Here is a 25,917-nt window from a genome sequence, read left to right on the forward strand (position 1 = left end):
TGTGTGAATTCAGGTGAGGCTTCAGGCCACTGCTTTAAAGTGGGAGCTCTGATGTGGGAATCTTAATTCTTAATACAGTTGACCTCTGATTTGCGAAATGCTGGAGTGTTACTGGCTAATCGATATCTGGCTTGGCTGTTCTGCTTCAATTTTCTCTTCTGAGAACTATTTATCTCTCAAGGGTGAGATGAAACTTCATAAATGTCTAGTCTGGGCTTTTGAGCAATTTAAAAGGTGCAAAGTTTTACTAGGCAGTATGCTAGGAAAGGATGTTTTTCTAGTGGAATTTTTCTGTATATTTGAGAAGGTGCAGTCAGAGCCTTTGCTACAGAGAGCAAAATAACTCCATCCTATCAATATACTTTCATCCACTAAAATACAAACATCTTAGAGTGAAAAATACAAACTGCAGGGTTCAAATCACTTGCAGATTGCTTCCAAGTTTTGTCTGGTGAAACAGTATCATTACAGAGAATGTGGAACAGACAGCGCCAAGCAGCTTTATGTAACACAACTGCAAGCCATGGAAACAGAGGCTTGAAGAAAGTGCAACTCATACTTGAATTTGGCAGGGACAGAGTGGCAAATATACTTGCACYTCAGAGTAATGGCATATGAATGTTAGTGTGTAGTGGTCAGGACTCTGTTCTGCATCYGATGATAAAGGAGGAGCATGAATATTGAGTGTATCAGTTCAGCTTCTGGCTTAAGGCCACTCTCCAGGCAACATGCCATAGCTATGAAATCACYGTTATTTTCGACTTCACATTAGATGAATAGGGTAGTGCAAGCTGTTTGGAACTCAGCTTTGATGTATTTAAATGTTTTGAAATAATGCCTAGCATTTAATACAGAGTTTTGCTAACATTAGCTTTCYTAAGTGCCTGATAAAAATAGTTTTATTCCCTGCTGTTTAAACGTTATTTTTCTAATTAAATGCAGATGCTTAAACCATCAGCATTCCCCACAAGATTCAGTTGTTCAGACATTAGATCATCTATCTTAAATCCTGAATTATGTTCTAAGTTTCTACATGAACACTAAAAACTATGGCAGATAYAATTATGATTCGTTGCTAAAAATCAATTCCCTGGGAACAAATGGGAGTGGCAGGAATAACGCTCTTCACACACAGTAACACTTGTAAGTCAGTGTCAAAATCGTCACTGACTTCAGTGACAACAGTATTTGGTCACAAATGCCCAGGTCTTTACTGCTTAAAATAATCTCCTTTAGTTCTTAGTCACACAGGCGCAGAAGCTGCAGACTTGTATAGGTGTGTCCAAGTGTTTGGCGCTGAACACTGTTTTGTTTCCACAAGCAGCAGCTGTTTTCAGAGCAAAATCACAGATTTGTCAGGGTTGGGAGGGATCTCTAAAGATCATCCAGTCCAAACCCGCCAAGGCAGGGTCACCCAGAGCAGGTGGCACAGGAATGTGTCCAGGTGGGAAAATTTCTTCCAGTGGAAGATTTCAAAAGAGACCCCTGCCTAAGATCAGCACGTTTCTAACCCCGATTTTAAGCACACAGCAGCTCATGACAATGCTGCCAGCAGCAGGGAACCAGAACCTCCAGCATGTGTTTACTGCTTTGGGAGACCCACACACTGCGCATTTGGGCTGTAACTTTAAATCAGTGATTATCTGGCCTCTTTTCCAAGTCTTTATTCCAACACGTGTGCGATTTGCAGATTTCTGCACGAAAACAAAGATAAAGCAATCCAGTTGCAAAGTGGCTTCACCTGGGTAGACCAGCAGGCCCTCCCACGCTGRAGCCCTGGCTGAGGGCGCTGTGGAGAGCTGGGATTTTACCCGAGGGTGGCTCGGGCCCACGCACRGCTCCTGTGCCCGAGAAGCCGCACCCCTGGGCAGCAGAGCACCCCAAGCCCCGGCTGGGTGACCGTGGCTCCCCTTCACGGCTCCAGCGCTCACCCCGGCCCCTCTGCTCTCCTCTCCCCGCCCCGCCACGTCACTTCCCGGGCCGGCCGCAGCCGCCGGGTGTCAGCGGCCGCGCTGTGATGGCGGCGGCAGCCGCGGCTCGGGGCGCCGGCGGGGCTGTGCCGCTCCTGACTCGGCGTGGGCCCCGCGCCATGGGGAGCAGCCGCGGCGGGCGGATCGCCTGAGGCGGCGGCGGCGACAGCGGAGAGAGGGCGCGGCACTGCCGAGGGAGCCCCGCCGCGGGGGCCGCGACCCGCGCCGCCGGGGATGCTGCGCTGGGTCCGGCAGCAGCTGGTAGGTGCCTCCCCTGCACCCCCGGGCGGGCTCTCGGCTCGGCCCCGTCCCGACGGCGCTGCCGGGTCCGCGGGGGAAGCGAGGGAGCAGGGCCGGGGTGAGGGAAGGAGGAGAGTCCTTCCCCCCGCAGGGGCTGGGGAGACACGCAGGCTGCACTTGAAACGTTATTATCTTTTTTATTTTTAACCCGAATCGGACGGTTTGGGGTGTTTCGGTTTTTTGGGGTTTTTTTTGGCTTTTGGTAGGTTTTTTGCGGTTTTTTTTTTTTTTTTTTTTTTCGAAACCCCCTTGGCACAGAGGACAGCGCGTTCCCTTACCTGTGGCCCCCGTTGGGAAAAGCTCCCCAAACTTCCCAGAGAAATTACCTTGCCTTTTTCCCTGGACCTACACTTCAGAGATTCGCAGCTTCTTCCTCCTTCCCGTTGCGAAATGTTTTAATGCTTTTCCACCCGACGTGCGCCTCTCTCATTTGTTTCCCCGTACCTGAGCGCTTTGCAGCCGCTGCGTGCTGRGGATTTAAAAGTGAAAGAAATGGAAGGAAAACATCCGTGAAATGCTTTTGGCGGGGAAAACCACTTGGAAAAGGCATCAGCGAGGGTGCCTGTGCCCCCCACAGGCACTGCTTGCTGTGCTGGGTTAGGTGGAGCAGTGGAAGCCAAGCGGCCGTGGCTGTCACGTCTGTGCTGCTGTGGCAGGGAAGTACCTCGAGTTTCAGTGTTCTGATTTGAAGTATTGGCCGGTTTCCTGCCCCAACCAGCATTATCTCACTTTCATTTTCTCAAAGGGAGACACTCTTTTCTAAATTATGTATTTGTAAAATAACTTTTCCCATTCATTGGAGTTACCTTGCRTCAGGGATGTTGTCCAGGTTAGTGCAAGAGCTTGTATTAGTTAGGTTTTCGGATTTTAATTGTTAAAGCTTCTGTGTCACTAATGATTTGTTTTATTTATGGCATCACTGAAAAAAAAAAAAAGGTAAAAAAATTAGTGGTTTTTTTTTTCTTTCTGTTCATTTCTGACCTTGTTTCCCCTGGTCGATGGATTTTCCCAGTTCTGTGTCGGAGGCAGAGAGCTTGTGGTGATGGTCTCAATGCCAGCTTGCTCACTAGTTTGGTCTGACACCAAGAGTTACTGACCTGGAAATTAATTGCTCTGTTTGAGCTCTGACTGCACTCTTCTGTTCTGTTACAGTCGTACACACAGCTTTTAGAAAAAAGCCTGTTTGGTGTAACATAGCTGTCATTTTTTCCACTTGAAGGTGGCTTGAGGTTTGCGTGTGTGTGGTTTGTAAAGCAGTGTTATGCTGTCTTCTGTAGAGTTTAGGTTAGGATTGTATCAGTGCTAGCTATTCATGTATCAAACATGGTTGCTTTTTTCACTGCAAGTACACTGACCAGCTTTCCAGAAATCTGTTTGCCCTTAATAGAAAGTAAAAGCTTAGTGTAACGAGATGAGCAATAAAYTTGGCACTAGGAGGTTTTAGTGCTTCTAAAGGAAACCAGTGCAAAATAGTTGTTTAAAACTCACTCTAATTTTGACAGGAAAGAATTAGTGTAATAGAAAAGCAGGACAATAAAACGTCAAGATTCTTGGCAGACATTTAAATATGGTACTGATGAGAAAAAATTGTTGCAATGAAATGTGTTTGGTGGGGTTTTTTTTCTACAGACGTCACAGATGTTAATAGCTTGGTTGTTTCACAGCTCATGAAGATGAAAAATGGCCTAAGATAGGTATCACACTGCATGTTTCTTCCTAAAGACACTCAGACAACTCATCCCTGTGTGTAATCTTTGGTTTAACATAGATCCCACCATATGTTTGCTTCTTCACATGGCTGTGATGTTTAGGTTCTGAAGGAATGTCAGAGGGCTGAGAACATGGGGAAGGATGCTGACAAAATAACCAGGAGGAGTAGGAAATAAAATAACTAAGGAGTAGGAAGAGTGGGGTGACAAATATTTGAATCAAAAAGTGCCAAAATCTGTGTCTGAGAGGAGAAGAATGCGTGGGTTTGGATGCCTTTGGAATGTGTATTTGTACCTGTGCTTGATGTGGCAATGGGTTTTWAAAAAAGGGTCCTCATCTGTACAGGAGGGTTGGAATCAGGCAAATACGTGGGAGTGATGTAAGTGGGATGTTGTAGTAATACAAAAGAAAAACGTTGGTGTGCAGAAATGCTGGAAAAGTAGTAGGGATTGGGAAGAGGGGGAGGGACTGGTACTTTGCTGAAGGTACTTTTAGGTAGTTATTAAGTACTCTCTGTATGAAACCAACGAATTGTTTTGCAACTTCTTGTTTGCTTAAGAGAACAGTATTTCATGTACTAGGTACCCATGAGTCTATATGGTCTTGGGAATGTGCATTGTTAAGAGGTGTAAAGGGGACAGGGAAAATGAAGGTGAACTTAAAGTAATGAGAGGACCTGGTATGGAATTCAAACTATTTTAGGTGAGTTTTAAAAGTGGTGGCTTTGCTCTGTGAAGACCTATGCATGGCCTGTAGAGCTACAGAAAGGGATAGAAAGGCATGACCAGTCCTCTGAGGAGACATGCTGAGAGTGTAAGACTTCCTTCATCCTTATGATTGTCTTACAAGTCCATAACAGCTTTTTAACTGAGGTGTTAGGTGTTTTTTAGTGATTTGTTATATATAAGAAATGGGTGACAGTAGTACACCTTCAGTGCCTATGTGGCACGAATCATCAGATTGTTTGGTATCTTGGCCTTCAGCCTTTTTTTTTTTTTGGTCAGATACTATTCACACAACCCTACAGAGACATTTTGTCAGGTTTTTTCCATCTAATGCTACCTCATGCCAAATAAGCTGCATAGTAAGTCATTAACTTTTTAGTTAACGTGATGTTATAGTATCTGGTTAATAACTGGAAGTACTTAGATTGTAATAAGGAAAAATTTAGAGACAAATGGAATTACAATTCATGGCTTTGAGTAAAATGCCCTGACAAAGACAAGCCTTAGGCAGGAGACATGTTTGGATTCCAGCTCTGTTACCTTGAGATCTCAGAGAGCAGTAGGCATGTGGATTTGGAGGGTTGCATAACGCCACAGGCACAGCCAACTCTGCTTGAAAAAAGCAACCGGATAAACAACAGTTGATAGGAAGCATCATTAACATTCAGGAATGACATAGGATGTTTTATTTGCATTTCCAGRTATGATGGGTTAGACCTCAGAGCTAATCTGTGTACAAAGTGCTGTCGTGGCTCCCATGATCGAGTTTTTGCAGTACCAACACAAAACAAAAGTACAGTGACATTTGTAACACCCGRAGACTTTCTGTTCCACTCCTCTGCATTTGTGAGAGTGTTTGGGCTGTATGGTAGCTGATGGTGCACAGGGAGTGCAGGAGCTCTTGCAGTGCTATTAACAGAACGTAATGATACCTTCTGGTGAGAAGGTCTCTGAAAATTGTGATAGAATACCCTTGTATGCATGATTTATGCTGCATAGTTTCGAGTTATTAGTCCTCTCAAGCATAGAAGGGTCTCATGATTTCTCTTCTATTGCTGTTTTGAGGCATTTGAGCCTTGTGATCTCTTGTTTAACAGCTCGGTGATGTACAAAGGATACTGCATGGAGAAAACCAAGAGCTGCCTGCCTGGACCCTCTTTTATAAATGACAGTTCAAGACAATTGTTGTGCTGGATTTGGCAGAGTATCTTTGCCGTTTAAGAACCTGAATGCTTTAGTGCACAACAGCTGTGGAGAGCTGGGTATTTGGGCAAATGCAGCTTTCTTATTTAACTGTAAATCTAAGATAAAATCTATGGATTAACTGTAAAACCTAGTTACCAGACTATTTTATCTATTTCATSGTTATAGGAAGGTTCAGATTGGGAGGGATGTCTGGAGTTTTATCAAGTCCAGAAGTTCTCCATAGCCTGCACTGAGGGGTGATGACAGGGAATGTTTTTGACTGTTCYGTGTAGGTAGTCCCTGTCACGCCTCACAACCTCCTCAACCAGCACAATATCTGTAGGAGTGATCTTCTTCATCTTCTGGAGGTGTTCTAATGAAAAACTTCTGCTAATAACAGAATTTCCTCAAATAGATTAGCACCAGAGGATTGTATGTCTGGGATGCTCTTTTTCCCTTCTAGATGTTGATTGCTGTTAAGTTATTCTGAGAGGACAGATGGTATTTTGTAATACCTTGCAGTTACTGGCATTCTAAACAAGGTGGACAGCATTTATCTCATTGTTTGCACTGACAAGTGTGCATTATTTTCACTTAATCATTTTACAGAATGCAGTTACTTTCCACCCACCCCCCCCAAAGTAGTCCCTCTATTTTCTGAATGCTAGAAATATTTTAAACTAATCCAGTGACTGAGATTCTACCTTCTGAAATCACCTTGCTTTCTGCATTTATTTTTTTTTATTTCCACCTCTTATTTGTCAGTGAAGCATCTTCCACTTTCTGGCTAAAACTAATTGGGTGCTTGGTATTTTATGCTAGAAAAGTAAATACATATTTGCTCTATTTGCTCAGAGTTCCTGTGGTTCAGACTTCCCAGTTAATACTTTTTGAATTGTCACGGAGGGATCAGCAAGGTGTGTGTTAGAACAGCCGAAAGGTTGCATTGCTTTTTCTGGAGTAGTTTGAGAGCTGAAGGTCAAGGACTCCTCTTCTGTAACTTAGCACAGGGCAAAATGTGGCCATGTTTTTTTTTGCTAGAGATATTCTTTGATCTCCTGGACTAGTCCTCCCTTGTGTTTGGGTCTTATAACCTTATTTTCTCTTTGTATTCTGCGACTGCTGAGGGCTGATACATTTGCAGCACAGTGTGTTCCAAAGYGTGCAGAACCTGGCCCTGTCTTCAGCCAGCTGTCTGCTCCAAATGGAGACATCCGTTGTGTCCTGTGTGTAATTTTTAAGACTTACCTCATGAAAATTAAACTCTAAATCTAAAAATTGCATATCAAAACCTAATCAAACCAGTCTTGACATTGATTCTTTCAAAGACTGTTTTAAAAATGGGAAGATCAGGGTTGTCAGATGTGCTGCCTTGCTGTGATACTTGGATATTTGACCTATATCTTGTCCCAYCCTTGTTTCTTTTTTCTTTTCCTTGCCATGAGCTTTTTAGGCAGCAAATTTTTGTTGTGCCAAATTTCCATTTATCACTCACTAATAGGACTATTTATTGACTGTATAACATTCCTGCACTAACAGGGTCCTGCTCCCTAATAACTACTGTATGTTTATGGTTTTTATGTGACTAAGGGAGAACAAGAGAAAAATAAGGAAGAAAAATACAATTTTGTTGACAATGAGCAAAAACTATTTGTTTTCTGATCAGTAGGGAGTATCTGGTGGGATGGGTGGAAGGCTCTGTTTACTGCTAAGAGATTGTTTCTGTGCTCTCACTGGAAGGTAAAATTCATAATCTAAGGCAAGTAAATATGTGCTGAATTTAATAACATTCAACATGTGGTTTGAATATCATTGGTATTTGTTTTYCTAGTTTTAAGTGGGTTTGCCAACTTCATTAAAACTGACATTTACTTTCCTCTGGGTTAGAGAGACAGAAGTTATAAAAGAAAAATATAACTATGTGTTTAAATTTCATTAATGCATCATGACTTGTGCCTTTCAGTGATGATCCGCTCCCCTTTTTCTTGATTATACTGTGACGTGCTCTGTAGTTTTTGTRACTATGTCACCAGCAAAAAGATATCTACAGTTTATCTCTCTAAAAATCCTTCCGTTTCTAGTACAAAATCTGTTTGTTAAGCCAGCAGATAAGAACTGCAGCAAAATAGATGTGACAGAGTGCCTCTGTAAATGCAAGGTCATAACTTCTAGCAAAACACAGGTGACATACTTGCAGCTACACTTTTTTTTTTTTAATATAAACCTCTTTTCACCTGCTGTTGGGAAAACCATTTAGCATTAGTACAGACCATGGTGGAAAAGACAGAAAGTAAGACCGAGATCTACACTGTGATTTTGAAAAACAAACTCCTGCAATTCCTTGGCTTCCCACATGCAGTGACTTAAGGAGGATTTTTTCCATTGTTTACTTGGAGTAAAAATAAGTCTGGGAAAGGAGAACTTKCCTGTAAATGAGAAGAAGAGATAATGATGTAGACAAAAGGCAAATTGTTTTTATCCTGAAATGTTTTACTAGGGGAAGAGGTTTTATATGGTTTATCCACAAAAATACGTGTTGTCATCTGTTGTTGCATTTTGTCACTCCTTTGCATTTTATTGTGCTGCTTTATGGGTGGCTGTGCACATTTTTGTAGATAGTTACATAGCTGTTTGGAAACAGAATTGCAACAAAACAGAAAGGAAGCTTAAGATTTAGCAGACTTTAAGGATAGACTAGTTTGTACACGTGTCTGAAAGCAGGGCATTAAAYTGACACTTAGGTCATAAATCATGTTCAAAATGGAATTAGGACAAAAAATGCTATTGGATGGATGAAGTAGACTCACAACTAATGCTTTAAAGAGCAGGCTTTATCAAAGCATATTAAAAGGAAGAGCTAGACAGTTCCAGCTATGAACTAAATTCTCTTCCTGTGAAATTTTTTGAGCAGCCACTGTCAGCAATTGTCAGTGTAATTTTGGCATGCATTTTGARAAAGCCTAAAGATTTATTATTTAACGGTGATTTTTGGGGAAGATGCTTTTGGAAAGAGTTTATTGGGTTTTTTCCTGTGCTGAAGGAAAATGTGAATTAGACTCAGTGCAGGAGCTGATTGGCATAAGTAGCTATTGCCTACTAGAACAAATCCAAATATTGAAATCCGGGGTTTTCAATAATGGCTGTATGAGTAGTCCAGAACAGGAGCCCTTCATGCTTGTGTGAAATACTTTTATAAATGATTCTTCAAAGCAGAGGGTAAGCAGCATTTCATTTTAAGATAAAAGTGTATATAGTATGCCAGTACGTGAAGGAATGTATGATTGCTCTGTATTTTTCCTGTCAGGGACTTGACAAATGTAATTTTTTTATGGTGAAATTGCTGTCTACAAAATTTGAGCTGCTTTCTAGTTTTAAGTGAAAGTTCATAGCCTGTCACAGATTTAAATGCCTCATTTAATATTGAAAATCTGCTGTAAACCTACTTAACAAATGAAGGGAATGTACAGAAAGGATGCAATTGAGGGGATTCTTTTTCCGAGATGCCTATGGTCATTCAAGCTATATTAAGGATTTGTTTATTAAATATTTCATTTCTTGCATTGGTTCTGTATTTCTTAGTGTGATCTGTTTAGTAGCTGCTATTTCTGTGATTGATTGTTGCAGAATYCTGGCACTTTCCATGTTCAATGTAGTTTGTATATTTTGAGAAGTCTGAAAAGTGGCTCATGATTTTTAAGCTCTCAATTCTTTTATAAAGTAATGTCCTATAGTTGTCTCCTGATGGGTGTCTGAAGTCACCCTTCAGCTTYAGAAATCTTGCCTRYTCTCCTTTTGTATATGCYTGACARGAAGATGATATTGCAGATAAAGAAAACTCATTGCTGGAGCCCACAGAGGAAAACTTTTAGTTCTGAAATTAGAACTGTGTAGTTGGAACTTCAAAGGCGTCTTCATTTCCATGTTAGAGCAGTGGGCTGCTTTGGGAGCAAATAGCAAAAGACCAAACATTTTGGACCACAGATACTGTCAGGCCTCAACRTCTCTTCAACTTTTTGGACTTAAAACATTTTTTTAAAAGAAAAAAAATCTAGAGAGCACTGACTGGCCTTGAAATGTAACTTGGGAGCCACTAGCCCTGCCTTTGGGATTGAGACTTGCTTGTTAGAATCTGAATGTTAACTGAGTTTCTTCCTTCATTGGATCTAAAGACATATTTATTGTTAAGTCTTGCTTCCTTCCAAAAAGCATCTGAGCAAAAGTATCACTGGGTTTGTTTGTTTATTATTGATGGTCTGTGTATATCACAGGGAGCATCCTAAAATAAAGCAACGGATGAGGAATACATTAGAGTCATTTGGTTGGTTAAATACGTTGAGGCAAGAGGATAAGCCCCTTCCAGGAATGGAGCATCCACAGCTTCTCTTGGCAGCCTGTGCCAGGGCCTCAACACCTGCACAAGGAAGAATTTCTTCCTTATATCTAATTTAAAACTGCTCTCTCTCTCTCAGTTTAAAGCCATTCTCCCTTGTCATATCCCTACATGCCCTTATAAATAGCCCCTCCCTGACTTTCTTGTAGGCCCTCTTTGGTACTGGAATAGTAATCMTGTAGGAAGAATGTGAATCTTGGCATTCTGTTGAAGACGGTCATGAGAGAGCAGCTGTTACAAGGTATTAGGTTTGTTTTGTCATTTGAAGTCCAAAATGGATTATGCTTTGTAAATATTGTGATTTGGATTGTAGGGSAGGTAAGAAAGCCATTTCCTTCATTGATGCAAGCTGGACCATTTTAGAATTGAACAATTTACCTGAACCTCTGTTGAAATCYTTTGCTGCCAACAGGAACTGGACATGCCATAGCAGTCTTTGAGAGTGCTACATTAGAAAGCATAACTTGCCTGTTCAGTTCATTTTTCCTTTCTGATTTTATTGATGTTACAAGACTAGTAGGTTTGGCATCAGTGACCTGAGCAGAAAAACTGGTGCAGGGTAGTATGTTAGCAGTGAATGAGGCCAGTTTACCTTGCTTATTATGTTTGCAGATAAATAAAGAGAAAATAGGTGTTTTTGTTTTTTTAAATTTTAAGTGGGGATCTTTTTCCCAGTTATTTTTGGTGGACATCTTGACAAAATAGCACATAAAATACAAACAACTTATATGTAACCAGGACTTCATGGTGAACACCAGTGCAACTTTTGTTAATACAGTACTAGGCCTATTTTAACTTTGTGAAAGAAAGGATTATTGCCTCATGATTTCTTAGGCCTTGTTGCATAGAGGGTGTGTTTTCAAAAGTATTGTAATCTGGTTATAGGTCTTTTAGGAGGTTACAGCATGGTTTATCAGATATTTTRCACAACTGTAGATACAGTAAGTGGGAAGAGGAAGTTGCACGAATAGTGYACGACTTTTAGTACAGTTTTATTTCTTTACTGCGGTGATATTTAAAAGGGGAGGAACGAATTGCATGGCACTGTGTGCACAYCAGGGTGTTTCAGCTGATTTACTATTTTAGTTGTTAGAGCAGTGTTTAAAATTGCTGTGAGAGGCTGTTTCTTCCTTCATGCTAACCTTTGATAAGGCAAATTCASTTTGACTACTGCCCAGCTACATGACTGAAAGAATTATTGGCTGACTGTATGGAGTACAAATTTACACAGACTTCTGAAAATGGGCATGGAGTGTGAATAGATCATCTTATCTGACAGAGGGAAAAGTATTCTATGTATATTCAGAAGAAAATCCAAAGCAAGAAAATCCATTTCCTCAAAACACCTTTAATCAAAATATATCTTGACAGCAGTGTAATAGCAGACTTTTGGGCTGTCTGCCAGGAACTGTGCTGTTCTGCTTCTGCAGCCACGATCAGTCAAGTCACTTCCCTAGGAAAACRAGTTTCCAAGACCACATTTTTTTCTGCTTATTAGCTTTATTAAGTAGTATGTGATAATCAGAAGGTTTGGGGGAGAACTACTGCTTTTCTCTGTAGTGTTCAGTGTGGTTTTGAAAGGAGGAAGAGCCTCTGAATGAGACTTCCTTCTTTCAAACCCCTTTCACTTTTAGTCGTCACAGAAGTTCTTTTGGCAAATATAAATTTGGGTTTTCTTCCCCCCCGTAAAAGCTGTGAGTAATGAATAAGAAACCCCGAGAGATGATATTAAAGTATACTAAGTTTATGCAAGTCATAAGCAAAAATTGCCTGTTGGATGATTGTAATTATCAGTGTGTGTATTGCAAAGCTTGATAATGAGATTGATGTGTTTGCTGGTCTCATGTCWCTAATCCTTGCTGAAAGGTCTGTGGATTTCTGCTGTCTCACTTAACAATGCTGTAGAGTGTGTGGGGAGGGTGTTGGTGCACACTGCCATAACTTAATAGTGGTATTGAAGTGTTAAAATTCTTGCAGCAGATGTGTCTGTTATAGCAACAGTTGACTGCAAAAGTGTTTTTTTCTTTCCTTCCTTTGCACTTGCAGGTGTTGGAAGGGTCTTTTTTGTAGTGCTGCTTCTCATTTGCTTCCTGTGYGGTTGCCTGATTTGTTAAACGTGTTATTAGTGCTTCCTCAGCAGCAATGTAAAACTCCTCTTTTCTTTCATAGTGAAGCTTTTTATTAAATCACCAAACAATTGGCATGACACATTTAAAAAAGTGGAAAAAGATAACCCAAAACAAAACCAAAAACACAAACCAGAGTGGGAAAGATGGTGGTTTGGATGTATCAGTCTTCCTTACCTAATGGCCAGCGGGCAGTTCTCCAAGTACAGTGGTTGAGATGCAGACAAAATGTAGGAAAGGATTGTTTGGGGGTGGCTGTTGAATCCCATTTCTTTCATGAAACAAATTGCATAAAATTGCAGTCAAATATTTCTCCTCAGTTCCCCAGGATATGTTTTCTGTGCTGTTTTAAAGGGGCCTAATTACTGCACAGAGAACGTCTTTGTCTAATTTTTAGAACAGTAATGAAATTACTGCTGAAGAAGTTTAGTAAAATTACTTCAACTTTGCATAGAGTCATTCAGATTTATAAAAAATGAAAACTATGAATCACTTCTTTCTTTTTCTTTTTTTTAGAGGTTATTTTCATTTGTGCTTTATAAATCGGCTTGACCCAAGCATCTGTGTATTGTATGTTAGTGGCATGTRTTTAGGCTCTTTTCAAAACCAAACATGTTAAGTTCATCTAGGTGCAGAACTTCTGCTGGGGAGGTGTGTATCAAAGATTAMATGAGAGCTGTATTCCAAGGGTTGATAATGCCTAGTTTGTGTTGATAAATCATCTGAAGRACTGAACTTCAGCCAATAAATCTAGATATAATTTGCCACATGAAGGGGAGAAAACCAGGTCACGTCATCTTACGGTCAAATTTTATTTAAAGGTGATTCATTTAATATGTATGCCTGTAATATACCTGGTCAAGAAGTCTTAAATACCAGTTCTTATAATATATTCAGCATTATTTGTTATGAAATCAATGATCTGTGTACTTGGGTAGAAACCACTTCATCAGATAAAGGTAGGAAAACTAACTTTTKTTTGGAAAGAGATTGGTGACAACTTAATCATTTTGCAAGACYCTAATTTAGGGTTTCTCTGCTCATGCTGTTTAGCTGCAGAAATCCTTTGACAAGGGCATGTTACCCTACTTTTGCAGCTGAGTTGGAGAATGACGTTAGAAAGAGAGAGAACTGTCTATTAAGTGAAATTTGGAAACAGTGTGCTTTGCTGGCTGCATAGAGTTACTGTGGAAAATCCCTTTGCTGGGCAGAAATTTGGACTACAAATCAGTTTTGTGTCAGGAGCCRGCTCTGTGACCAGCCCTATAGTTAGAGAAGAGCTAAAGGCATTTTAGCTCTTGAACAATGAAGTTCAATGCCTGTGCAGAATTTTCCTTGGAGAGATGCRTAATTAAAATTYCTCTGGAAGATCTACTTGTGGTCTYATMAGCTAATTATGAGATGGCAGAGTTGTTAGCTCATTTCAAGTGATTTTTAGTAGTTACAGTCATAAAACTTAGGAAGTCTGTGTTTTGTTCCCAGCTCTGAGACTCACTTCCCACTGTGACTACAGCCAAGTCACTAAGGTTGTCAGGGATGTGTCCTTTTCCAACCACAGCTCTGACAACTGAAGGRTTTTTGTCCCCAGCCTGCCTTGCTTGTGCATTGTGATCTGCTGACTGCACAGCTTCTGTGCCTTCTCAGTGGCAAATGTCAAAAAACAGAAYTAAATCTGTATAGACTGCAAATTTAAGCTGTTTTAGCTGCACAACTGCACCTGTAAACTTGTATGGCCTGAGATTCTGATTTATTTGGAAAACAGATTTCTTGCTTTTAACTGTCTGAGTCTGCTTCAGCAGAGGTATTCATCTCTGACAGAAGTGCTTGTGCAGTGAGGCTGCAGTTGTACAAAGGTCTTTTCATAATAAAATGTCATCAAACTCATCAACCTTCAGGTGTTCAGATAGTGGCCTAAAAGGGCATATTAAAAATTCAGTGATATTCTAGTCACTCGGTAATCTTTGATTTATCTTTTAATAGTGTTCAGCAAGTGGCATGCAGGTTAGCAGATTTATCACTGTCAGAAAGAAGACTGCCACTTGTTTCCTTTGCTCTGTGTGKTTTTTTCCTTGCTTTACATCTGTTTGATTTAGAGTGGAATTTTTTCAGTCTGTAGAGTATGACTTTCCAAAGTGAGGATGTCTGGCATTTTGTGAGTGCCAGACATTTTGAGATAGAAGAGAGCTGTGTATGAAGKCTTACTAATTAGGTGCATTTTTTCATGCTTGCAAAACAATTTTATTTGCGTCGTCTTCTTGATTGATTTAGAAATATCATGTCACTAATGTCAGATACCCAAAATGCTTCTGGTACAAACACTGTTCACTTTTWAAATTTTTTGTCGGCAGTTGACAGGTAATTTTTTTTTCCATCTTCCTTTCATGTTTGAATTTCTTTTCTTAAAGCTGTGAACAGTTCCTTGTATTTTGTTTTTGGTATCGTGTAATTTTTTCCATCCTTTCCCCTATCTACTTTTTGTCTCCCTGCTCCACTCTTATCTTTAAACAAGTTTTCACCCTGGAGCATGTTACTAGACCAGCCTTCCACCGCTTGTCATCTAAAGTTTATTCTCCTTCAAATCTCTTTGAAAAATCCCCCTTGCTTTTTTTCTCCCTTCATTATTCTGGACCTTTTTCTTTCTAAAGCAGAATGTTTCTGTAGTAGTGATGTCAAACACAAACATTTGTATGTTTGAGAGGATTTTTTCATTATTCCTGTATGCTAAAATGACACCATCCTGAATGGGAACCTACTTAATGTGGTAGAAATATTAGTGGATTAAAAAAAATATTGTTTGGTTATACCAACCATTTTTGTCCACAACTGCAAATGCAGTTGGAGCAGTGGAATTGGTAATGCCCTTTCTAGCAAAGGACACCACCAGTTGTCCTTTCACTTGGCATCAAAGAACAAGGAGATTGTGTAAACTCTGCAAGTTGGTTCTAAGATTAGGAATGTGTGTGATGCTGATGCTGGAATTCACCGCTTTGGGGACAGTCATTGATTCCCAATCAAACACCATTTCCAAATTCAATTTCACTAGTTTATTTCGTGTCTTAAAGCTTTTTGCCTTTTACTTTAGTAGTTTTCTTGGCCTGATATCTGAATTATTACTGTTTTGTTGTCTTTTGCCATCACCTGCTTCTTCGAGTCAGAATATTATTGCTAGGAAGGGTTCTGGTGAGTCATGTAGCCCCAGGAAAGGCTCAATTAAAGATAGACTTGAATGACCTAGATATAAGCCCTTGTGTTACAGAGACATTGCAACCTTCCCTCATGACTTATTTTGGTGTTTAATTATTCTTTTCCATAATAGAGCAATTTCTGCTTGTTTTCCAATACCCAAACATAAGTTTTCCTACCTGCAACTTGAGCCAACTTACTTCTGTTCTTCTTTGTCYTTCAAAGTACCCATTTTCTCAATGGAACAGTCCTCTGTGTATCAGAAGATTTACTAGGATATCCCAAGTTTCCTCTCCTCTAGGCTAAATGACTCTAATTTGTTTGCTCTTTGCTTTTTAGATTGTTCAGCCTTGCGTTATATGTCATGCTCTCAGGATCTCTTGGGGCTCGTGTTCCACTCCTCTGGGTGCTGTCCAGTTGGTTCACAGTGCTTCAGCTGTGSCTCCCACTCCTCCTCCAGCCTCCTCTGCACTGAAGGCCTTTTTCTCAGTGGGGAGACGTGGATGACTCATGTCTGGCCTGTGATCTACTATAGCCTTTGACATTTTTCTACAAAATTCCTTTATGGACTTTTATTCTCTTTTTCTAGATGCAGTTTCTTTGTGCTGGATCTTTGTGTTCTGTGCATCTGATTGGTCAAGAATYTTCTCTTATTTGGTGTTCTTGCAGTCCCAGGGTGGTGTCATCTGCAGGTTTAACACTTGTSTTCCACTTCCTCTTGAAGAGGCAGATGATGAAAATACTGACCATTAGACCTGAAACAGGGCTTTGATTCCCAGGGACCTCACTCTGTTTTGGCAGGAAATTGCTGATAAGTATTTCTGAGTATGCTTTTTTCTCTTCTCCATGAGTTTGCTTTCAGTGTTGTCACCATTCATGTATGAATTGGTGGTAATGGCAGAAAATCACATTTGAAATAAGACAAATTRGTTAGTTCTTGGAAACAGAACTTGTTTGGAAGAGCACTGCTGTCTGGTCAGATGCATATGCTTTTGGCTTTTCTGTGGTGAGAGTCTTTTCAAATCCAGTTACCACAGCATAATAGCATAGCTTGTCTGTTTTGACCTTTTATTTTTCTCAATAATCTGTTTTATTAGGGTTATCACAGGCATGGCTGTGAGGTTTTGTAATTTATTTATGTTTTCACCTCCATTTCTATTTCTTCCTTTGCAAGTTTCACAGAGCTTCAAGTTTGCATGGTGCAAGTGTTCTCTATCCTTCTTGAGACAGGATTTTTTTAATTTCATTTTTTAGCATCAGTATACAACCTCAAAATTGAGATTTTGTTGTTTTCCCCACAGTTTTTGAAAATTCTCTGGACACAGCAGACTTCAATTTTATGCATTAATTTTCTTTACTRTTTGAAGACTGCTGCTTGATACCTGGRTRTCCTTTTCCACGGAATTTTACAGASCACCAGTTAATAAAATYGACTTTCTTKATTAACTCCTTTTTTATTTTATGTTTTAGGGTTTTGACCCACCGCACCAAAGCGACACGAGAACTATTTATATAGCAAATCGTTTTCCCCAGCATGGCCACTATGTTCCTCAGAAGTTTGCAGACAACAGAATCATATCATCCAAGGTAAGGAATCCATTTGTCATGGGAAAACCACTTGRTATTTTACTWGGGAAGTTGTGTGGYRAATGTGCACATCTGTATTATATCTWGTGGTACATATACAATATTCAGGGTGAAACAAACTCTAAACTGTTTTGAGGGARGAGCTAGGTTGCTTCATGTGTAGTTGATTGCATTCTCTCACCTTCTTTCATCAAAACTCAAGTACTGTGCAATTAAGCAAGTTGATCAGGCTTTCTGAAGAAAAGTGGTTTTTAAACCAGCATTGCTCAAACTACTTCAAAGGCAGGGTGAAGCTGGTTATGAAGATTTCTGAAATAGCCAAATTGTAAGCTGGTATTCTGCATAAAATAAATCAGCAGTGGACTGCAGTTGCGGATTCCCTCCCAGTGTGTCCTTGGATTGAAATCAATAGAGCTGATGGTGGGGATGTGGCTCATTGCTGTAGTGTTGGAGGGAATGTTACAGCTGCAGGAATTAATTTCTTCCCTCCTACCCAGGACACAAGCAGCCAAATGACTCCAGCTGCCCCTGTCCCAGTTGGAGGAAAACATTTTAAACTTGGCCTGCAGAGGCAATGCAGTTGCTACTCCTGCTTCCCTGCTAGCTGTACTTAGAGCAGAAAGAATAAAAAGCAACAACAAAAATTGGATACAGTCGTTCTGTGTGGGAGAARAGCAAGGTTTGGGGGAGGGGACTTGGGGAATGAGAAGATTTGGSTTAGGAGAGTTCGATGGGAGCAGAGCTGAATTTCACTGAAAAATTGTACATTGTGTTGTAATTATTCTTCTTTCTCTCCTTTTTCCCCCTACAGTATACAGTGTGGAATTTTGTTCCAAAAAACTTATTTGAGCAGTTCAGAAGAGTAGCCAACTTTTATTTTCTCATTATATTTTTGGTTCAGGTAAGTTGAATAATACTCAGGAAATTGCAATTTTTATTGTAATTTCTGACACTGATTCTTGTTCTTTGAATTTAACTTCCATGCTTATATATTCTGTTTATAAAAAGAACACATTTCCAGTTTCTCTAGGAAAATAATGTAAAAATAATTATGTTCAAATTTAAGTACTATCTTTAGGTCTTACCTTCATAAATGCTAATGTATTTAAATGTGAAGCTTCRAAGTACTTTGCACTGCCATCCCAGATATTCAATTGTCTGTCTCAAAATACAGTCTCTTAAATTAATAATGAAATTCCAGATAAACTTCTTTTGTGGSCATTGGTGGTGTTTGAATATTTGTATATTTTCACTGTAGGTGGACTCTTGCTTTTGTAAATCAACAGACTATTGTGATACAGTTCTAAGATCCTCAAACATWATTTGTTCAGATAAAATGAGTGCACAGATGTTACAATTAAAATCAACAGTTTGTCTGTTTTGAAGACCTCGGTTAATGCTGTTATTGTTACAGTTTAGGTCAGATATATTGCAGTGCCTGTTGTAGTGGACTGATTTCTTTTAATTAAGAACATCCACAAGATTAGGACTCTGTACATTGTCTGTGATCTTTGCCCTTCCAGATCTGTAATGTACCTGAATTCTGTGGAGCTGTGTCAGTGTCAGGGCCAGGTCTGCAGCCTTTAATCCACTGCCTCCTGTGTCCCCTGATCTTGTTCTTTTGCATTTAGAAMGGACACTTCTAGGCTGAAAGTTCTTATGCTGGGAGTAACTAAAGTCATACAGTTCTAACTCAGGCTAACAAAATGTGTTGTYCATCACATCTTCCTAGTTAAGAATATTGACTGTCTCATTCCTGTTGTGGTGTTTCAAGCTGTTTAACATATTAGAGCAGGAGGAAGATGGCAGCATGCTGAAGATGGAACATAAATGTTACTTAAAGTAACCACAGACAGTGTAGTTTTTATTTCATTTTAATGCAGATTTCCCTCTTTAGTTTGATGTTGAGTCACAGTTCTTTCAAACTGTTGCATTTTGGTAATATCTAAATGTGATGTTTGTGAACAAATAAGGATCTAAGGGCGTAGGTTCTGTTCTGAGTGTAATCCTGTTCTCAGTCTGTGTCAAGTGGATGCCCTCATGTACAGGAAATGTCTTGTCCGTGTGTCTGCATTCTTGGAAACAGAGCAGCAGAAAAGCTGTCATTTTTGTTCATTTGTTAGAATGAAATTCTATTTTTATTCAAACCCCATTTGGAAGTTGATTGATATCTAGTATTTTTTTCCTTTTATAAGGCAAAGGTGCCTGTTACCATGGTACCTACCCTGTCCTATGAATCTCGTGTGGCCAAGATGCAGTGTCTGTCATTACCACCTTTTCCACTGGGGATGGCAGAGCTGGGGCAGGGTCTCGGTGTGTGATTTCAACTTGCTGCACAGTCCAGTCCACGTTGTTCACCACACRTGTGCATGCCCAAAACAAGGTGACAGACTGCATTTTGGTGACACGAGGTGTGTGATGGATGAGCACCCAGCTGTGTGGCAGGCAGAGGACCATGGTGTCCTGGTGAAAGAGGCAAATGGAGCAGGCTGGCATGACAATTCCACCAGCACAAAACTGCTTCATTTTCATGTATGCGCCTCTCTTGAGAAAAAARAAGAGAGTATAGATGGCAGAAATGWCATGGTTAACCCTGTTCAGCCAAAAATTAGATGATTTTGTTAGGGGTTTTCTTGTTCAATATGCTGCCAAGCTAAAATTGTAGTGCTACAATTAAAGGACAGTATTGCARGCAAGGTCTTGTTTTTGTTGTGTTCTACCAAAAACCTCATGTGTGCATTGTAAGGTGGCATAATCTGTTTTCTCTGTGAGGTTCTTCCCCTGTAACAGTAAACTTCATGTATGACTTTTTTTTCTTCTTTAATGATTTCAAAGCAATGCCATAAGTCTCAGGTAAAGTGGATCAAATCCATGTCTGTGTTTTTGAATAGTTCTTGAGTATATTTTCTTTACAGCACTTGACCATGTTGTTCTTTTCCTGCAGCAGAGGAGAACCACTAATATCCCCCCACATACAGAMCCTTACTGTGTACACTGCACTTTTGGCATGCCAACAATAATAGCACAAATTGTAAAAAACTGCATGTTAACCTGGGACAACCGAAAGATGCAGTCTAACAAAAGTGTTTTCTAATATCTAAACCATTGAAAATTACTGTTCTTAACTTTATTTTCTAAAGTAGATGATGTTATACTCTACATTGCTGGTAAACAGTTGATTGTAGAGTGTTGAAACAGCTTCATGAAATGTAGATTTCCTTCCTTTGTAATATTCTTTTGAATTTACTTTTGTAGGATGAAAATATACCTTCCTTTTAGTAAGGACTGTTAAAATTGTCACATGCATTTCAAATGTGACTAAGGCTGCTCTATGCCTTAGAATGTTTATTTACATCATTATTAACATATTATTCAGTTGTCAGAAACTGAGTTTTGCTTGAGAAATACTGCAGGAAGTGCAGTTAAAATACTCATAGGTTATAATGAGGAGTTTTGAAAATAGTTGTTATCTTGCTTCATTCGCACTTATTTTTGGAAAGTAGTTGTAAATATAATTTGGGCTAATTTTCGTATTTTTTTTTTCTTTTAGCTCATGATAGATACCCCTACCAGTCCTATTACCAGTGGATTGCCATTATTCTTTGTCATAACTGTGACAGCCATAAAACAGGTAAAGGGGAAAAATCTTGTGGTATGAAGTCCTTCTAAAGTTACGTTACTTAACAGGATCTGAGCAAGATAGTTTAGATATTAAAAATACATTAAAATGGTGTAATTTTTAGAAACAATTTTGTATTTAATGTTTCTAGTTATATACTTGAGCTTCAGCATTTGGTTGGTTGTCAAGCACTCAGTGACTCACTGCAGTACCCTAAAATGGACAGTGGATGACTGTCAGGCAGCATTTTTGTCTAAACATTAYATGTCACTTGTTATCAGACCTTTTCTGAAAGCTCCTCACTTATTCCTTTGGCACACCTCACTGCCTGTTAGAACCAGTCCTCCCACATCACACCCCRAGAAAAGAGCTTGGGCAGATGAAGCAGTGGTGCAGGGTGTTTGTCAGTAACTAAAAGGCAAATTTTGCCCCAAGGGGTATGTTTCAKGATGTAAAATGTGTATTAACTGTGATCCTGTACCAGGTAAAAGCTGTGGTTTAGAAAGCTCCTGGTTTTCTACTTTTTTTTTGCATTTTGGAGTGCTGCATAGCGCTTGGAATACGAAAAAAAACTTCTGAGTTTAATAGAAATCTTGTTCAAGCACCATGTTACATTTTACTGAGACTTAGAGCCTCGGGAATCAAAATGTAAAAATAAAAGAAAAAAAATAGTCTTCTGTTTTCTTTATGCCCTTAAAAAAAGAGGAGAAAGAAACAAGCTCATAAATAAAGAAGTGATGTGGATAAAAATTATAATCTCTTCTGCAGGGAGGTAATTTTCAGGAACTGTCCTCTTCAAGGGGTTTGACAGTGCTGTCTGGGGAATAGATGCGGCCTTGCAACTGAAAAATAAGCAGGAGACTGTTTCAGAGCTGTAACTGGAATTTCAATTTGCCTTCTGTGCCAGAAAGACCCAAAGCCACCCAGAAATAGGACAAAAGTAAAAATAGTTCTAGCTTTCAAGCTGATAGAAAGGTGTTTGGGACGGAGTGGTTCTTAATGCTGGWGTAATACTTGGACTAACATTTCATCTTGTTGCTGTGCTATTTGTGTATGTGGACTGCCCTAATCTTATCCAATGGCACTTGTTAACCACCACTCCCCAAAAAAATCACATGTTCAAGAGCTATAATCATAAGTAGGCAATGGATAATAAAGCTGTGTAAACGAAAGGTGGTTATGAAACAGAGTTATAAATATTAGATCATTCTTTTCCAGAATGAAGTTGGACTTGTGTAWGTCTAGTCCAAAATAATCTTAACACCACCTTGCTTCCAGATGTCCRATCTTATGTTGGGAAATTTAAGTATCTTATCACCAATTGCAAAGAACAGAGATTCTGTCATTCCTTCTGGAAGCTTCAAATTATTCATGGCTTGCCAAGCATCAAGAGATTTCCTGGCTGTCTCAGTATCTTTGCAAGGACTATTAGAGCCACCTAAACTGATCTAATGGACTCTCATGTTTCTCCTACCTGCTGCAAAGGAGGCAAGCAATATTCACAGGCTGTTATCTTSAAGGGACAATGAATTGTGCTATTTCCAACAGGCTGGCCTCGGACAAGGGAGAAAGATAAATATTCTGTTGGAATGCAGAGGGAWAAATCCCCAGTATCGCCTCAAAATCAGTTCCMRTTTTCTCTAAACCAGWAGTGTAATTRGAAGCAGATTTTAAGGAAAGAACCYCCATTTSAAAGCTGTGGGGCATTAGTTCTATACAAAGTTACATCAGGATAAATGTTAAACTATAATTTAGTATTCTCTCAAAAGATGAAGGGGAAAAATAGAAGCATTAATCATATGCTGGTTTGAGAAGCTTAGCAATGGATGGAAAAACTCCCCTGCTTCTGGAAGAAAAGTGAATGTGGCACCTCTAGCAAACCTCAGAACTCAGCCTTATTTTAATCTCAGCCAAGAAGACAGAACTTTTTCTACTTAGAAGTGTAATTTCACCTAGGTCAGAAGAAGGACATGGARGACTGCAAAGTGATGCAGCTCATGCTGTGTCATTTTGTCTGTCTTGTTAGCCAGAGCACTTTCCTCCTTTTGCCTGTGAAGATCTGTATGCAGTCCTCCAAGGAGTTCCAAATTAGCAAATAAATAGAAACAAACCAAAAAGTTGGAAAAAAAAAAAAAATCCAAGCCCAAATAAAGGTATTTCCCAAGGAACAAGTTCATAGGTATTTAGCTGAGGGAACACAGATGTTTCCTTGACTGCCTGGTAAATGATAAACAACTACTTTGCAGGTTTTGATTAACTGTAGACTTAAACTAAGAATGAAAAACATGGTAGTATAAAATGCAGATCTTTTCTCAATTKCATTGATGCAGTTATTTATGTAGGATTTAAGGATGTAATTTARTTGCAGGGATTTTAATTTTTAGTTTCTTTTCATGCATGTAAGCAACATTCCCTGTATTCCTCTTGCATCTTTCTTTTTCACAGTATTTTTCCAATGATTTCAAGGGAGGATAAGGAAATCTTAAAAATGCCGCAGTAGGTAAATTTGGGGGGAATTWGAACGGACCACACTGAGTTGGCTCTTAAGAATTCCCTGGTGTGTGGTGTCACCCTTGCATTGGAGGCAGGAGGTGTCAGATGGAGAAAGAGCTGAAATCTGTACTTTCTAAAGAAGGTAAATTTCAGTTCTTTGCCAAAAGCCCACATTCTCAGCTGTTCAGGTTTATGAGACAAATGCCCCAAGGTTACTGGATGTTCGTTAAATCATTRTTTTCCTCTGTCAGTCACCTTTAACAAGGAGTTGTAGGTACTGACTCTTGCTTTTTCCCGTTGCTTRAGAAAGATTCTTAAAAGGACCTTACTTAAGGGCTTTAGGATTCTGATCTCCCAGTATCTCTCTGTATGGCTGCTTTTACTGCACACTTCTTAATTACTGGTTTTAAGCATTTGGCATGTAAAGTTTCTTTTCTTTTCCCCATTCCCTCTCTCTCATCTTTCTTTTCAAACACAGATAGTGCAGTTATGCTGTCCTTACGCATTTGTGCTAGTGACAGTGATGTGTGAAGGTAGAACTGCAAAACTGCTTTTCCTACAAACTCCACAGTCAACCACAGAATTCTAAACTATATCTCTATTAGTATTTCTTGTATTACAACATTCATATAATGTTTGTAGGATGAGCTGGGATTATGCCTCCTGTTTCACACAGCTCCCTTCTTCTGTGTGCAGGCTTCCAAGGAAATGTTTTTAACTCTTTCGCAGTTCTTATACCTACAGAAAAGCATTTTAGGAAGTCTATTATTGCAAATTAGTTGCAGGAATTTTGCCCAGTTTTAAAAGACAGTTGAACTTCCTGCACGATTGATCCATTTCCTGTGCTTGCTGGTGGGGCTTTCCAAACACTGCCTAGACTTGGGGWTCACAGATTATTGTGCTATTATGATCTAATGCTATTAGATTAAACAAGTAGTCGATTCATACTTTAGGAAAATTGATTGTTCCACGATCTTGAGTGTTTGCACATGTGTGTGCAGGGGATAAAGGGTGCCTAAACAGGTGTGAAGTATCAGGTAAAGGAAAGCTGCTTARTTTATCAGTTAAAAGCTCAGTTGCTGCAGATAGTTCCATTAGGACTCAAAAGGAACTAAAACTTTCTCAGTCATCTTCTCTTGCTGGACAGAGCTGATGTGTCGACAGCATGTCACACGCAATTAAATCTTGGGATTCATGCATAGGCTATGGCAGTAACTGTAAGAAATGCTATATGGTATGACTTGAGAATTTCAGTCTGTTACATCTTTTAAAAAAATAAAAAGGAATCCACAAAAGAGCCTGGGGACTGACTGTTACTGATTTTGTGGTGTATTAATCCATAGAGATCAAAGATTTATTGAGTGCTTGGTCATCTGATCTGCAGAAAATGTCACTRCATGTTTGTTTTAAGAGAACATGGGCTTGTTAAGTTTCTTCACCACTTCTGCTTATTTGCCTTTACTTGTTTGTGTAAAGTGGCAAAATTAAGAGGTTTCCGAGGTTCTTGAGTAACAGTAACTCATTAGTAACTATGTTCACACAGTGCAGGAAGTAGTTTCAAGGACATTTGCTTAGAAGATACTTARTCTATTTTTTAGTTTTCTTGCTTAAAAAGTAGGTGTTTGTGTTTTCCACAGGGCTATGAAGACTGGCTACGACATAAAGCAGACAATGAAGTCAACGGTGCTCCAGTTTATGTTGTTCGAAGTGGTGGCCTTGTGAAAACCAGATCTAAAAACATTCGGGTATGTGGCTGAAAGACAAATTGACAACTGTGTTTCTATCACACAGCTCTTTAGCTGTTGTTTTATTACTAATAATTGTGGTTTGGCAATAACACTGAAATGAATTCTGCTTTCTGATTTGTGTTCACTTCATTAGGTGGGGGACATTGTCAGAGTAGCCAAAGATGAAACTTTCCCTGTTGATTTGGTGCTCCTGTCATCTGATCGGGTTGACGGTTCATGCCATGTTACCACTGCAAGTTTGGATGGAGAGACCAATCTCAAGGTCTGGGTTCTTGTGTGAAAYAGAATGTAGTTAATTTGTGATGCCATTTTTCGTTCAGTCTGTTGCAATACCCCCCCTGCTGCCTGGTAGTCCTATATTAACCTAATGGGCATTGTTTTACAGACACACGTTGCAGTCCCAGAAACAGCAGTGCTGCAATCTGTTGCCAACCTGGACAAACTGGTAGCTGTTATAGAATGTCAGCAGCCAGAAGCAGATCTATACAGGTATCTCTTTTTTAGTAAATATTTTGAAATTAAATCAAAATGAGGTGTTAAATACTCAGAATGTTACAGGTCTTGGTAGGATTAAAATAGCTTGAGACATCTGCTTGAATTTCAGGTTTTAATAATAAGCTTGTGTTTACGTGTTAATATGCACCAACTGAAAGTTGCTAGTGTCAAGTTCAATTTGAGTACTTGAATAGTAAACCAGACATTWTAATATTTATAYTTTTCMTTTTAATTATGTAYATTTCAGTTCTAATYGGTACACTTGGTATCCAGATTTTTAAGAATTAAATGGCCTACAAGTGTGAACAAGTTGAAGAAAGTTGGTTCTGCCAGGAGATTTCAGAATTATATAGGATATTTGAAGTGAAATTGGACTGAAGTCCAAT

At 39.5% G+C, this 25,917-nt stretch overlaps 1 protein-coding gene across 3 annotated transcripts in view; it reads left to right on the forward strand.

Moving 5' to 3' along the window:
- The first annotated feature begins 1,995 nt into the window (after positions 1-1,995).
- The window catches only part of ATP11B (ATPase phospholipid transporting 11B (putative)), a 57,916-nt gene continuing 33,994 nt past the window's right edge, over positions 1,996-25,917 (forward strand). For 2 of the 3 annotated variants that reach the window (XM_057367082.1, XM_057367081.1), the window contains exons 1-7: positions 1,996-2,231; positions 17,060-17,176; positions 17,988-18,077; positions 20,727-20,807; positions 24,926-25,033; positions 25,170-25,298; positions 25,422-25,525. In XM_057367082.1, the coding sequence (XP_057223065.1) occupies positions 2,205-2,231; positions 17,060-17,176; positions 17,988-18,077; positions 20,727-20,807; positions 24,926-25,033; positions 25,170-25,298; positions 25,422-25,525 (656 nt within the window). In that variant the 5' untranslated portion in view covers positions 1,996-2,204. The remainder of the gene's footprint in view (positions 2,232-17,059; positions 17,177-17,987; positions 18,078-20,726; positions 20,808-24,925; positions 25,034-25,169; positions 25,299-25,421; positions 25,526-25,917) is intronic. The other variant, XM_057367080.1, reaches the window with a different exon arrangement.

Source organism: Malurus melanocephalus, unplaced genomic scaffold, assembly GCF_030028575.1.
Source record: "Malurus melanocephalus ecotype Western Australia unplaced genomic scaffold, MMel_1.1 scaffold_75, whole genome shotgun sequence".
Lineage (NCBI taxonomy): Eukaryota > Metazoa > Chordata > Aves > Passeriformes > Maluridae > Malurus > Malurus melanocephalus.